This window comes from Prionailurus bengalensis, chromosome B3 (genome assembly GCF_016509475.1).
Source record: "Prionailurus bengalensis isolate Pbe53 chromosome B3, Fcat_Pben_1.1_paternal_pri, whole genome shotgun sequence".
Lineage (NCBI taxonomy): Eukaryota > Metazoa > Chordata > Mammalia > Carnivora > Felidae > Prionailurus > Prionailurus bengalensis.
Window position 1 is genome coordinate 36,877,248 of NC_057355.1, and position 12,871 is coordinate 36,890,118.

General features: G+C 49.9%; 1 protein-coding gene and 1 long non-coding RNA gene across 5 annotated transcripts in view; one reads left to right on the forward strand and one right to left on the reverse strand.

Moving 5' to 3' along the window:
• Window positions 1-3,493: 3,493 nt before the first annotated feature.
• LOC122467613 lies at window positions 3,494-8,013 on the reverse strand. Its single transcript, XR_006293024.1, has 2 exons — window positions 7,886-8,013; window positions 3,494-5,421 (listed from the first exon to the last, which is right to left on the reverse strand). It is a non-coding gene; the product is annotated as an uncharacterized LOC122467613 (long non-coding RNA).
• The window catches only part of ANP32A (acidic nuclear phosphoprotein 32 family member A), a 39,929-nt gene continuing 32,459 nt past the window's right edge, over window positions 5,402-12,871 (forward strand). The window contains exon 1 of one of the 4 annotated variants that reach the window (XM_043554052.1): window positions 5,402-5,497. In XM_043554052.1, coding sequence (XP_043409987.1) covers window positions 5,444-5,497 — 54 coding nt within the window. In that variant the 5' untranslated portion in view covers window positions 5,402-5,443. Of the gene's footprint in view, window positions 5,498-6,460; window positions 6,614-7,983; window positions 8,185-8,399; window positions 8,571-12,871 lie in introns of those variants that run through there. The other 3 variants (XM_043554050.1, XM_043554049.1, XM_043554051.1) reach the window with 3 other exon arrangements.

The following is a 12,871-nucleotide window of genomic DNA, read 5'->3' on the forward strand; positions in this document are numbered from 1 at the left end:
GTTCTGTGCTGACAGCTCAGAGCCTGGAGCCTGTTGCAGAATCTGTGTCTCCCTCTCTCTCTGCCCTTGCCCCACCTGCACTGTCTCTCTCAAAAATAAATAAACATTAAAAATAAATTTAAAAAAAAAGAAGAGAAAAGAAACACAGACATAATGAGTTAGTCTAGCCTAGTAAAGAATACTTGTCACACTCAACTCAAGTTCCCTTCAAATATATGTAGAAGAGCACCTGGGTGGCTCAGTCTGGCTCTTGGTTTTGGCTGAGGTCATGATCTCTTGGTTTGTGAGTTTGAGCCCGGTGTCGGGCTCCTTGCTGACAGGGCAGAGCCTGCTTGGAATTCTCTCTCTCTCTGCTGAGAGAGAGGGTGAGAGAGAGAGGGAGAGAGAGAGAGGGAGAGAGAGAGAGAGAGAGAGAGAGAGAGAGAGAGAGAGAGAGAGAGAGAGAGGGAAAGAGAGAAAGAGAGAGAGGGAGAGAAAGGAGAGAAGCAAAGGCATATAAAATGATTTCAGGTGAATTCTTGGGACAGAACTAATCTAGCAGGGGAAAGCCTGTGCTCCTCTGGTGGGTAAAAGTCCTCAAACACCTAATGGCTATCTTTGTTCGGTCATGTGCAAATAAAGGCATAATTTTTAGATTCAAGTTGCTGGGATTCAGGAATTCCAGAGAAAATTTCGGGTATAGGTATACTCTCCTGAGGACCTGCTATTTCAACTAGAAATTCATTTAAAAATGGCTGATTTCTCAGAATGTATGAAATTGATCTCTAATTCAAGAAGAGTTGTAGAGTTTATATTTTAAAGTAATTACTTATAGGTACAAATAGTAAACTATTGTCACAAAGGAGATAATCTGAGAGGACAGTTTTGCTATGTACTTTTACAATTACAAACACTACTGGCAAATACTAAAAATATTAAAAGTTCTTAGAAGGTCTGTTCTCTACCGCCTATATCTTAATAGACTTTAGTACCTTTTTCTTCAGTGGCAAACTTCAACTGCAGATAGATTAAAACAAATGAGTAGGGGGGTGCCTGGGTGGCTCAGTCGATTAAGCATCTGACTCTTGATCTCAGCTCAGGTCTTGATCCCAGGGTTGTGTGTTCAAGGCCCATGTTGGGCTCAGCACTGGGCATGCAGTCTACTTAAGGAAAAAAATAAAATAAAACAAATAGTAAGTTCGAAATTAATTGCATTTCTATTTTTTCAGCCTAGCTTACCCTTAGTCACAGTCTTGTTCTAATGGCTTCTCATTCCATTATTTGCCTTTAAGGCATCTATTTTTAGTCATATTTCAATACCAGACGCCAGAGCTTATAGTTCTGGTGTTCTTGGTGAACGGTAATCAACTTTCTCTTATTGCAACCCCTGAATTATCTTTAATAAATATATTTAAGAATCGGATTCAAAAAAACTCCAGTGATTTCCAAACTAGTGTGCAGGTGATGTTGATTTTTTTTTCCTTTTCAAAATAAAGCATCCTTAAGGTGGCTTTAAAATTTTTACTATTAATTTAATTTTAAAAATCACATGGAATGACTTTTCATCTAGCAGTGCTTTTTCTCTATGCCCAACTCATTGAAAAAGTAACTATTCAGTAATTAAAAAAATAAAACTACTCAATGCTTTATTAAGCAAAAGAATTAATAGTTAACTTTTTAGATCCTGGACCTCAACAGTCTTTTGCTATTCAAACCAAAATGCAGTAGTCTTCACATTTGTTACCATGGATTTCAAAAGAATAATCTACATTTCTAAAAGCTATTTATATAGAAAGACAAAAGAGAACATAATTAAGCTGGAGTCTTTCCATATTATTGTCTTTTGGGGTCCAGGCAGCAGAACCATGATGCAGGTGAAAAAGTACAATGGCCAGGTTCCAATGTATGTGATTCGGGCTGAAGAACGAAAAGTTGAACTGTGAATACATTCGTTCAACTCCTAAAAAGAATGCTAACCAGAGGGCCTCCATCTTTGGACACCAAGCAAGGGCAAATGAGCTTACATGGCGGCAGCCTCACTGTGGGTTATTTATAAAACAGTACTTTCCAACATGTATCAAGAAGCTAAGACATCCATTGCTGAGATCAGACCTCTTAGAGAACATAGGATGCTCATCTATTTGGAATGGTTCTTGAAGGAAAAACATTCTAGAATATCCTGGAAGGCAGGAAGACATCTTTCCTTACTTGAAGGCCAACTTTCTCCCTATGGGCTCAAGCCTTTGAATTGTAGCTCATTTATTCTTCTCAGTGTGAATCAAATCCAGCTCCAGAAGTTACAGACTGCAACTTTTATAACCGAACTCCCACTATAGAATGTGCTTTTCTTACTCTATCTTCTGATATTCAGAATCATTCAGAGCGTTTGTTTAATACTATATTATGCAATGAAATGTAATTTAAGAAACAACTCCATAAAATAAGGAATATTAAGAGTTTTTTGTTTTTTGTTTTTTTTTTTTTGTCAAGTGGCATTGGGTAAATGGCTCAGCTTTAGAGTGAAATTTCCATTTCCTTTTGGTAAGAAAAAGTCAGAATCATTAAAATTTTCTTAGAAATAAACTACAAACAAATCTATTTGTGGAAGTGAGAGGAAGTCTGTCCTTTCAAAGTATGTTGGAGGGGCACCTGGCTGGCTCAGTGGGAGAGCAAGTGTCTCTTGATCTTGGGGTTGTGAGTTAGAGCCCATGTTGGGCATAGAGATTACTTTAAAAAAAAAATCTTTTAAAAAAAGTATGTTGGAAGATGGGAAGTTAAGTATTCAATTGGTTATATATACTTTTTGGATATTTCAACTTCTGTACGATTGGAATCTAGTGAAGCCTTCTTTCAATTCTCTGACGCCAATACAAAATCTGCTATCAAAATGTTTAAAAGATGCTTCTAAAAACAATTGTTGCTTGATATTTTGACTTAGTGACCAAACCATAATTTTTTCAATTTAACCTTAATTTGTCCTGTAACTCTCTTTCACGGGGGTTTAGGCTTCCAAGTCATCTTCTGCAATCTTTGTGTGACAAGGTGAGCTATTTGCTTCTGTTTAGCAGAGCTGGATAAGGGAACATCTCTGCATTTGATTGGTTGGCTTTTAAAGGATTAGTCCTCTGGAAAGGCCCTGTTTCCCTATCACATTGCTAGCAGTGTGGACTTAACTGTGGTTAAAAATTCAAATTGAAGACAAGCATTTACCATCAAATAGAACATAACCTTCAGTACTCCTCTGTTACATATCTTCTACACATCATATTGACTTAATGTATGTGATGAAAAGCTGTTTCGAAACCACCTTAAATGCTATATCCAGAAATAACAACCGACTCTGGCAAAGAGAGGTAATTTAGGGTCCCTGTATGTCCTATAACAAAGCCAATACAGTTTAAAAATAAATAAATTCCAACTACACAAACTGAGTTCAACGAGATTATAAAAACTGAGGAAGACAAACATGTGGGCTAAGTCAACAAGTCAAATACATTACACGCTACTACCCCGATGAAATAAAACAATGGCTTTCCATTTTTATTTTGGATTTCCCAGCTACTCAGGGTAAACATTATCACTTTTCAAATTCCACTTATTATTTTAACTGAAAGAAAAATTTACTGAGTAAAATGCTTGGCTGTAGGATTTTAAGTTTACAATCCATCAGGTTACAGTATCAGGGTTACTACAGTTTCTTCCCCAGTGTGAGCATTCTCTGCGTTTTATTTACATTCCGTCACTTTCTATTTCCTCCTCAACTTTATATGCTCAAGAATGAAACTGTATTGGTGTTATGTAACAATATTTCAAATTTGCAACATACATACTGCTTTATCGCTCCCTTGAACCCATGTGCCTGAAAAATAAAATACAATGTATCCCCACCTAAAAACCACCTTGGCGTGTATAAGGAAAAGTGCAGACACACAGAAATAGAAGCACTGAAAAACACTTGTGTGGAAGGGTAACGATGGATCCGTCCTTGTTGACAACAATTCCCATGATTTATTAACAGCCATAGGCAGCCAACCTAGTACATGACAAGGTCCAAGGCCTGGCCATAAGAAGTAGGTAACCCAGTGGGGATGAAGGCTTTAAGGTCTAAAAACTAATGTGATGAACAAAACAGAACAAAACAAAACAAAACAAAAAATAACCCAAAGCAAGCAAACCGTAAAACCTGGAGAAAGTGCTCCAAATAGAGCCTCTTTGGCAACCCAAATTGAACCAAATGAGTCAGGTGGACGATTAGAATAAACTGTGCGCCGTTTCCTTTCACTAGGTCTACAAAGCCCATCAAATTATGGTTGGACCAGAAAACCAGAAGTTATTAGCACCTTCCCTTTTCACTTTTTTTTTTTTTTTAATATTCAGTATATTCAGCAACAACTCTTAATCCATGGTCTCCATTCATTTATTGGCTGAACAAGATCCTGGGTGCCTCCTGGTGATCGCTCCTTCCAGGCTGACCTTACATGACAGCAAATTGAAAGGCCCCTCCGTAGAGAGGGTCAAGACCGCGAGGAAAGTCATCCAAAGGTGGACGCATCTTGCTTTCATTTACTTGTTTATTAGAGGGGCGGCGATGGCCGCGGCTGGACGAGGACGAGGCGGGAGGCGAAGGGGCGCGCGGGCTGTGAGCCGCAGCCGGGGGGGTGGGAACCCGCGGAGGGGGTGGAGGGCAGCAGCCACGCTCCACCGCGCGGCCCTCCGGACCCAGAAAATGACCAGCCCCTCCTCCCACTGCACCCTTGACCCCTCCCCCCTCTTTCCAGGCCTTTCATCAGCCCGCCCGCGGGGCAGCCCGCGGCCCCGAGACCTCGCGCCGGACGTCCACCTCTTTCACCAACCCGCTCCAGCGAGGCGGGCAGGCCCAGGGCGTCCCCGCGAAGCCCTCGGCCCTGCGAGGATCCCGACCCCGACCCCTCCGGCCGCGCCCCTCCCCCTCGAGTAACGCACCTGCGGCCCCGCCCCCGGCCAAACGCTGAGGCGGCGGCGGCGGGCTGGCGAGGCCGAGCGGCTAGGCTCTCGAGGCGCAGTCACCTTCCCTTCCCCCGCCATTCTGCCCACCCCCCTAGCTCAGCCACCAAGCAGCCGCCGCGCTCCTCAGCCGCCCCGAAATCTAAAGGGGTCCGTCTCCGGCACCACAACCAAATGGCTGAGCCTCCCTGGCCGGCTGCGCAGCCCGCCCATTGGTCCCTTCCCCCCCCGCCGCTGCCACCATTGGCTGTTGCCCGGAGACCCTCGGCGGCGATTGGCTCCAGCTGTTGCCGCTCATCCGCCGGCCCGCAGGTCCCGCCTCCACCGTGATCAGGTTAGTGTGCGCCGCGGGTGCTGGGGGCTCGAGAACCGAGCGGAGCTGGTTGAGCCTTCAAAGTCCTAAAACGCGCGGCCGTGGGTTCGGGGTTTATTGATTGAATTCCGCCGGCGCGGGAGCCTCTGCAGAGAGAGAGCGCGAGAGATGGAAATGGACAAACGGATTCATTTAGAGCTGCGGAACAGGACGCCCTCTGATGTGAGCATTTGCCAAAAATATCTCTGTCGGTCCATTCTCCTACTTTGTGTGTGTGTGTGCGTTGGGGGGAGGCACTTTTTTTTGAGGGGGGGGCGCCCGGGAGGTGTGGGTTTCGGGGTCGGACTGCAAATGAATTGCAAGGTTGGGGGGTTGCAATGCCATCCGAGCATGTTCCGGCTGCCGCCGCCGCTGCCCTTGGTGTGTGACTACCTGTGCGTGTGCTCCCGCGTGTGCGAGTGTGGGTGCGAGAGTGTGCGTGCGAGTGTGCACCCACCGGGGGCCAGCGGGCGCACGCGTTTGGGTCGGAGAGAATGAGGCAAAATAACCCTCTGAGCTCGCTGCTCCCTTGACTCCGTCTGGGGGAAAGATTAACGAGGCAGAGGAGGAGGGGGGCTGCCTCCTGGATTTAACAACAAAAAAAGGGGGTTTTATATTTTATAAATGAATCCCCCCTTCCGCCCCCCTCCCGCGCCTTCCCCCTCCCTTTCTCTCTCTCTCTCTCGCTCGCACACACACAATAAGTTTTGGGCTTCGCGAGTCCGGTTTAGTTTCTGATAAATGTGGGCCGAGGCCCCCGGGGAGAGCGCGTGGGGAGGGGGCTGCAGTGGAGTTGGGAATGGCTCGAGTTTAAAGTGCGTCTTCATTTCTTTGCAGTGATGAGGCGAGAGACGGGGGAGCCATATTTGTAACTTTGTAGTGTTCGTGAACGCGCCCTTTCTCTCCCTCCCTCCCTTTCTCTGCCTCCCTTCCTCTCCTCCTCTTTCTCCCTCACTCTTTCCACCCCACCTTCGGGCCAGATGCTGATGTTTCTTCCTTTCCTTCCGAAGGGAGGATAAATTGGAAGGGGGGAGGGATTTTCGAACGTGCTAAGGCACAGATAATCCCCGCGCCTCCCCACCTCGAGCGATCGCTATTGCAAGTTACCCAAAGGCTACGTCCCGGTCCCCCCTCGCCCCTGCTCCTTCCGGCCTCGCTGAGATGCCAGCCTTTGAGCCCTGGCGCCCCCCGGCCAGGCTTTCTCCGGGGTGGGCTCCTCGGCAGCCATTCGGCGCCTGGTTAATAAATGGGCACGGGAAACTTTGTCAGGACGCGAGCTGCCCAGACCTGGTGCCCGTGGTGGGTATTGGCCGGGTCCAGATTTATGCGGGCATAGGAAACACGCAGCTCCGGGATGGGAGTTTGCCTTCTGGTCGCCGTTATTGATTGGGCAGCGGCGGGAGTACGGCCGGAGGAAACTTACACGGATGGGAACTGGGAGGCTCGGGCGAAAGCCCACCCCCAAGGAGGGGGAAGGTGAGGGTGGGTTACTCGAACGCTCGTTTGTATTTCTGGCTCCCTCTCGCTTTCAAACAGTGTTTTATGTGAGTTGGCGGCTCAGCGGAGACCCCGGCTCTGGGGCGGAGACCCTGGCCGGCTCCTCTCGCGGCCCCTTCCGAGACCCGGGCAGCGCGGGCCGGAGGACCCCCCTCCAGCCTCGGTGGCCAGGGTTCCACAGAGTTGGAAGTTTGGGTAGCACGGTGCGCTGACCTGTCGCCCCTTCAGCCCGTTAAAACCCGAATCCCTGGCGAAGGCAGGCCTTGCTTCCTCTTTTCTCTAGTTCCTCCCCCAAACCTGAGTGAGACTTTTGAAAACAAGATCCTTTTTGTGCCCCCCCCCCACCCCCCCACCATAACGCAGCTGTGGACTGTAGACGTGCAGTGCCTTATGGCGCGCAGGGCGGGGAGGGGGTGGCGGAGGGAGGGGAGGGGGTGCCCGCCGAGAAGGCAGGAGTTTCCGCGAACAATTTGCCGGCGGTTTGCCTTTCTCTGGCCGGTTTCATCCCCGCTTAGACCCCGAGCCGGAGGATTTGGGGGCTGGGTGTGGTGATGGGGGAGGGGGCCGGAGCCGCGGTCTTCCCGCGTACTTTCCGGAAGCCCCCCGTGCGGAGGGGGAAGGGCGCGCAGTGGGGGGCCGGGGTCGTGGCGGGTGGGTGTGGAGGCGCGGTTCGCCAGGCCGGCCCCAGCCACCCGGCCGGCCAACTGGGAGCGAGATCGAAAGCGGGTCGAACCGGCTCTTTAAACTTCCCCGAGTGTGTGCTGGGGGAGGGGAGCGCGCCGCGCCGAACTGGGAGCGATTTCTCACGCTTCGCCCCCTCGCCTCCGAGTCTCCCTGCCCACTCGCCTGCCCCCTGCCTCGAGGCGGGGTGGGGCGCGGGTGGGGATGGAGGGGGCACTTTCTGCACATTTGGGGAGGAGGGGGAGCGAGAAAGCTTGCTAATGAGGGACAAAAGGGGTGGGGGAGGAGGAACTATTTTTTTGTAAACGTTCTTAAGACAAATAGCTCTCGGAGAGCGCCCCCTGCGCCCCTCCCCGCCGCGCTCCCCCCCCCCGGGGGCCCCCACATACCCACCTTCGGAGCCTCTCCCAACTCGGATCCGGGGGCTGGTGGCCACGCCGCGACGCCGAAATAGGACGAGCAGCCATGTTTCCCGGGTCTCGCGCGGCCCGCCCCGCCCCTCCCCCATGGCGCGGCCGGCGCCGAGCGCGGGGCTGCGAGTGCGGGCGCCGGGCTCCATGCGGCGCGGGGCGCGGGCCGGCGGGCGGGCTGGCGCCGGGGCGGCCGGGCCTCGTGCGCACGGGCCGGGCGCGGGCGCGCGGGGCCGGCCCCGGGCGGGCCTCCTGGCTTCCCCCGCTGCTTTGGAGCTCGAGGTGTTGTGTTATTATTTTTATTTTTGCAAAGGCCAGGCCCGCCGGAGGCCGAGCCCGAAGGGCGCCGACGCGTTATTGGGGGGCAGGGGCGGCCGCCGGGGCCCTGCTCGCCTGTGGCACGACTGCCGGGCGCCGGGCTGCCATTTTGTCACTGTGGCTGTTGTCGCTGTGTATGTGGGGGGGGGGGGGGGATGGTGGGGGTGGTGTGCGGAGTCTTGCGCCATCGCCCCGACGGCCCCGGACGTGGAGGCAGCAGGGGAAGCCGGCTCCGGGGACCCCCGGTCGTGCTGTGGGCCCCGATGGGGTTTTCTTCCCCGAGACAACGGCCTGAGGCTTGGCTGGAGCGTCGCGGCGGCGGTCGCCCAGGGAGGGCGACGATCCTCCCCGCAAGTGCTCCCCCCACCCCCCATCGCTCTCCCTACCTCCCCCACCCCCTCTTCTTTCCAGTGTTTCGCCCTTCCTCCTGCTGGCGTTTTCAGACGTAGTTAAATGTGGCCCTAAAGACGTACTGGCCGCCCGGGTGTTGGCTCTTTCGGAGAAACTGATAGGAGGGTCGGGGGAGAAATTAAACATGAGGTTTCTTTTTCGGGAGGGGGGCGCGCGCGACTCCAGCGGCCCTGACTGGAGCCAAGGACAGCAGCCGCTTACCCGGGAGGGACGAGTTGTCGATGTGTTGGGGAAACGCCCTCCGGGGCTGGGCTCTCCGGGAAGGTAGGTCGCGCCCCGTGTTTCAGGTGGGTGTTACAGCGCCCTGCAGTCTGCGAGGGGAGGCCCCCCCTCCACCCCAGTTTTCCACTGCCCCTCCCCCTTTTATTTTTGCCCTGGGGAAGGCAGTTCACGGTAGTAACCCTAAACCGAAAAGAGAAGGGAATAAGGTTTGCTTTTTTAAAAAGTGAGCGATGTCTTTCTGCCGACCGCCTTTCTGCGTCACGTCTCTGGCTTCTCTCCGGGACTTTTTAAAAGCCGATGTCAGTGCTGGTTAAGCACCTCTCTGGTTAAACTCTGGTGTCTGCGTGAGACTAGCTTTGATGGCAGTGCCTGGCAAAGGCAGCCCAGGAAGCCAGGTTTAACTTTGACCTTTGGAATACGTCGCATGATGTTTTCCAGACTACTGCCTAATTGGGTTCATGTAGCCTGATATTAACTCCAGTTTATGCAAGCCAACCAAGGATCCACAGGCAGAAAATTGAGCTGGGGCTCCGGATGGTCATGGTCAGTGATGTTTTGTTCCTGGATTGCTGCTGCTGGTGGTAGTTTTGAGTCTGGGGGCTCCATAGTGAAGGTGGGTTTTGGAGCTGCACAGACCTCTGCGTTTGAATTCTTCTGGCCAAAAAGAGGTAGGGTAAGTTAACCTGTCCCTGTGATCTTGGGCAGGTAACCTAACCTCCTCTTTAAACCTTCATTTCCTCATCTTTACAAGGGGACTAGTGAGCTGGTCTAATGAGTAAGTGACAAAAGTGGCTTGTTCTGGCCGTCAGGTGCCCAATATGCGATAGTGTTGGTCTTGGAGAGATAATAGAGCACAACTCTGAGCTTCTCTGCAGTTCTGGACAACAACAACCACCACGACAACAATAATAATAGCGAATGCTTACACAGCACCATGCTGTGCCTGGCACAATTCTAAGTGGATTATACAGATCAATTAATCTAGTCCCCACAGCAGCACTGTGAGGTGTAGGTACTGTTATTATCCTCATATTACACACAGGGAAATTGAGGCATAGAGAGCTTATCACAGCCAGTCTGCATATTCATCATCTTACTCTCTGTTCCATCTCCTGAAGCACCTTTTTATTTTTTTTTTTTTTTTTGATCAGACACTAAGGGGAGAGCTTTTTCTTCTCTGGCTTTAAAATAGTGCCACCTCATGAGAGATTGAGTTTCCTGTCATTTAAGGTATTGAAATGAACCCTGGACGGCCTCCTGCTTGAAGATACTGAGGTGGGTGGTCAGGACCGGGGGTCTCTGAATTGTCATTTTAAGGAGGGAAGCCATACACTTTCCGAGTTTGGTTCAGAACATCACATCTGTTTAGGCTGAAGTAAGTCTGTCCTTTTAGATGTTGGGGTACACATTTGAGTAATGAGAAGACTCTTAGGCAGTGGTTTGTATGGGATCCTGCATGGAATGCATTTTCTGTCTTTATTTGTCACCATCTGCATCCAAAAAACTGAAGAGAATTGGCATGTCCTCTTACCTAAGATGTGGTATACTAGTAACAATTCATGGATCATCTCACCGAACTCTCCTAACGACTAATTAAGGGTAGGCAAAGCTGTGTGACATCCTCCATGTTGTGAGGGTGGTCATGGTATGCAACAGAGTTGGGTTCTCCTCCTACTGTAAAACCAGAGGCCTCTTTGGTTGGAAATTAGGGACTTTGAGAGTTGTGTAGTCCATCACGTCCCAAACATGGCCCATCCATCATCAGAATCACCTAGGGAGCATGTAAAATGCAGATTCCTGGCACCCCTAGATGTTGGTTTAGCACAAGTGCTGTCAAATTCAGGGTCAGCTGCCTGTTTTGGTATCATGAGCTAAGAATAATCTGTACATAGAAATACTGCAATCAGTTTGATGATGTGGAACGCTTAACTTTGAATTCCAATTATGTGAAATGTTATCCCCGCCCCCAAAAGAATTCTACTTGTCTCGTTAGACCATCATTACCCTGACCATCAAATACCCCGAGTTGTATTTATTACAGATCTTAAGTTTCATCAATAAAAGAATTGTGGAAATTTGTTTTCTGTCATTATAAAAGTGCCTGTGTTGTATTGTTAGTTTTGCCCCTAGGTAAAGTTTACTACCTGGCCCTTTACAGAGAAAGCTTGGTGATCCCTTTCTTAGTTGGGGGAAGAGAGGGCTGGGATCTGGATTTTTTTATTTTATTGTTTTTAATTCTTAAATTTTTTATTAAGCATGTGGCAGACCATTCATTTGGGTGGTGCTTTAGGAGTGTTTCCAAGTTCTTTTGTGTGTGCCCTTTAACTAGTTGATGCCTAGTGGAAATTGGCTTTGATCCAAGAACCTCCATCAGAAGAGAAATTGTCCTCATTACCAGTTCAGAATTGAGTGCCCCTTCTATCTAGAAGTTCTTCTGTGTAACCAACTAAAATTCTTCAGCTTGCATACTCCATATTTCAAAAGGGTGTTGTGTATCTTGTAGTTCTATGGTTACTCTTCAATTTCAAATGTCTTCTCGGAGCTTTGAGGCCTGCAGAAGGTGCAGCAGCTGTGTCCTCCATGGCTGACATCAGACCCTCAGAACACAGATCATTGAAAGCCACAGATAATCCTGAAATCTCTGGTCCTGCCCTGCTGCTCTCCCACCATGCATGTTTCCTGGGGAACACACCCTCAACAAAGTGGCTTTGAGTTTCAGACCCTTCTTCCTACCTCTAGCCACTTGTGCCCGAGCTAACGAGCAGAGGGAACAAGAATAAGACTGGCCAGGCTGAGGGGAGGAGGAGATAAATCCAAGGGGAAGAATCCCAGTCCCCACAACTTTGGCGTATGCTTTAAGGACAGCGGACTGCAGACCCAGGTCCCTGTCTTGGCCGCTTTTGCACCACCAGCCTTTCAAGGTGACTTATGCTAGACTTACACAATCCTTTTTATTTGTAATACAGGCACCTAACTGAGCTTTGGGGGCTGGCCATCCCAGAGCCTCCGTCCGAATGAATGATCCCACGTTGAAATAAAAAACTCGGGGACTGTTGGTGACCCTTTATGGATATCGTATTGGCTGCTCATCAGGCGACTCCTCCCCCCTGTGCCTGCCCCCTCTACCTTGGTGTCTCCGCCTGGGAGGGGAGCACAGAGCTTGTTGCTGAGTGGTGAGGAGCCCTGGTCACATGAGCTTGGTTGGCCCAGTTGTTTGGCCTGAGTTCTGAGACGAAAAGGAGGCTCATTACTCTGCTGTCCAGAGGCGGCCACTCCCTCACAGATGTGTACTGCCGTGTCTCCCCACCCCGTTTTGACCTGCCCACCCCCTGCCCTAGCTAGTTGTCTCGGCTCCTGGGGAAGTGCACTCCACCCATTCCGCATCACCACCGCTTTCCTCCCACAAATACAGAGAAAAAGGGACCCGACTTTGAATCTTAGAATCTTACGTTACATTGAAATACAATTGTACACATGATAAATCCCCAACAATGATGTTTTCATTAAAGAGATGGAGTTGGGCAGGGATGGAGAATTGCGAAGGCACCTGTTACTCAGAACTTGTCATTTAATAAAATTTGTTGAAACAAGATGAGCCAAGCACCCGTGGCCCTGGGCCACCTGCCCGGACGTGGAAACAGCCTCCTTACATAGAACCAGTTGTCCTGATGATATTTGTTAATACAAAGACTGTAAACAAGATGAAATATCTTTGTCCTCCCACACTAGTCCCTGTCTTGTGCCCAGTGAGCCACACCCTGCAACCCCCATACATCCACTCGCATTTATTTTGTTTTAGCCCCACGGCTGCCCTGGGACGCTCATCTATCTTCTCTACCAGAACTTGCCCTAGGCAGCAGATCTAAAAGATCAGCTTACTCCTCCACTATCACTTACCCTAATGTGGATTAAAGTCAAGGCTGTCTTTCCCAGAGATATTTGCGTTTGGAGATTCCGGTTTGGTGAGCAAATTAGCAGAGGGCTATTAAAGACTTGTGTGCTGTTCTCAGTTTTGCTA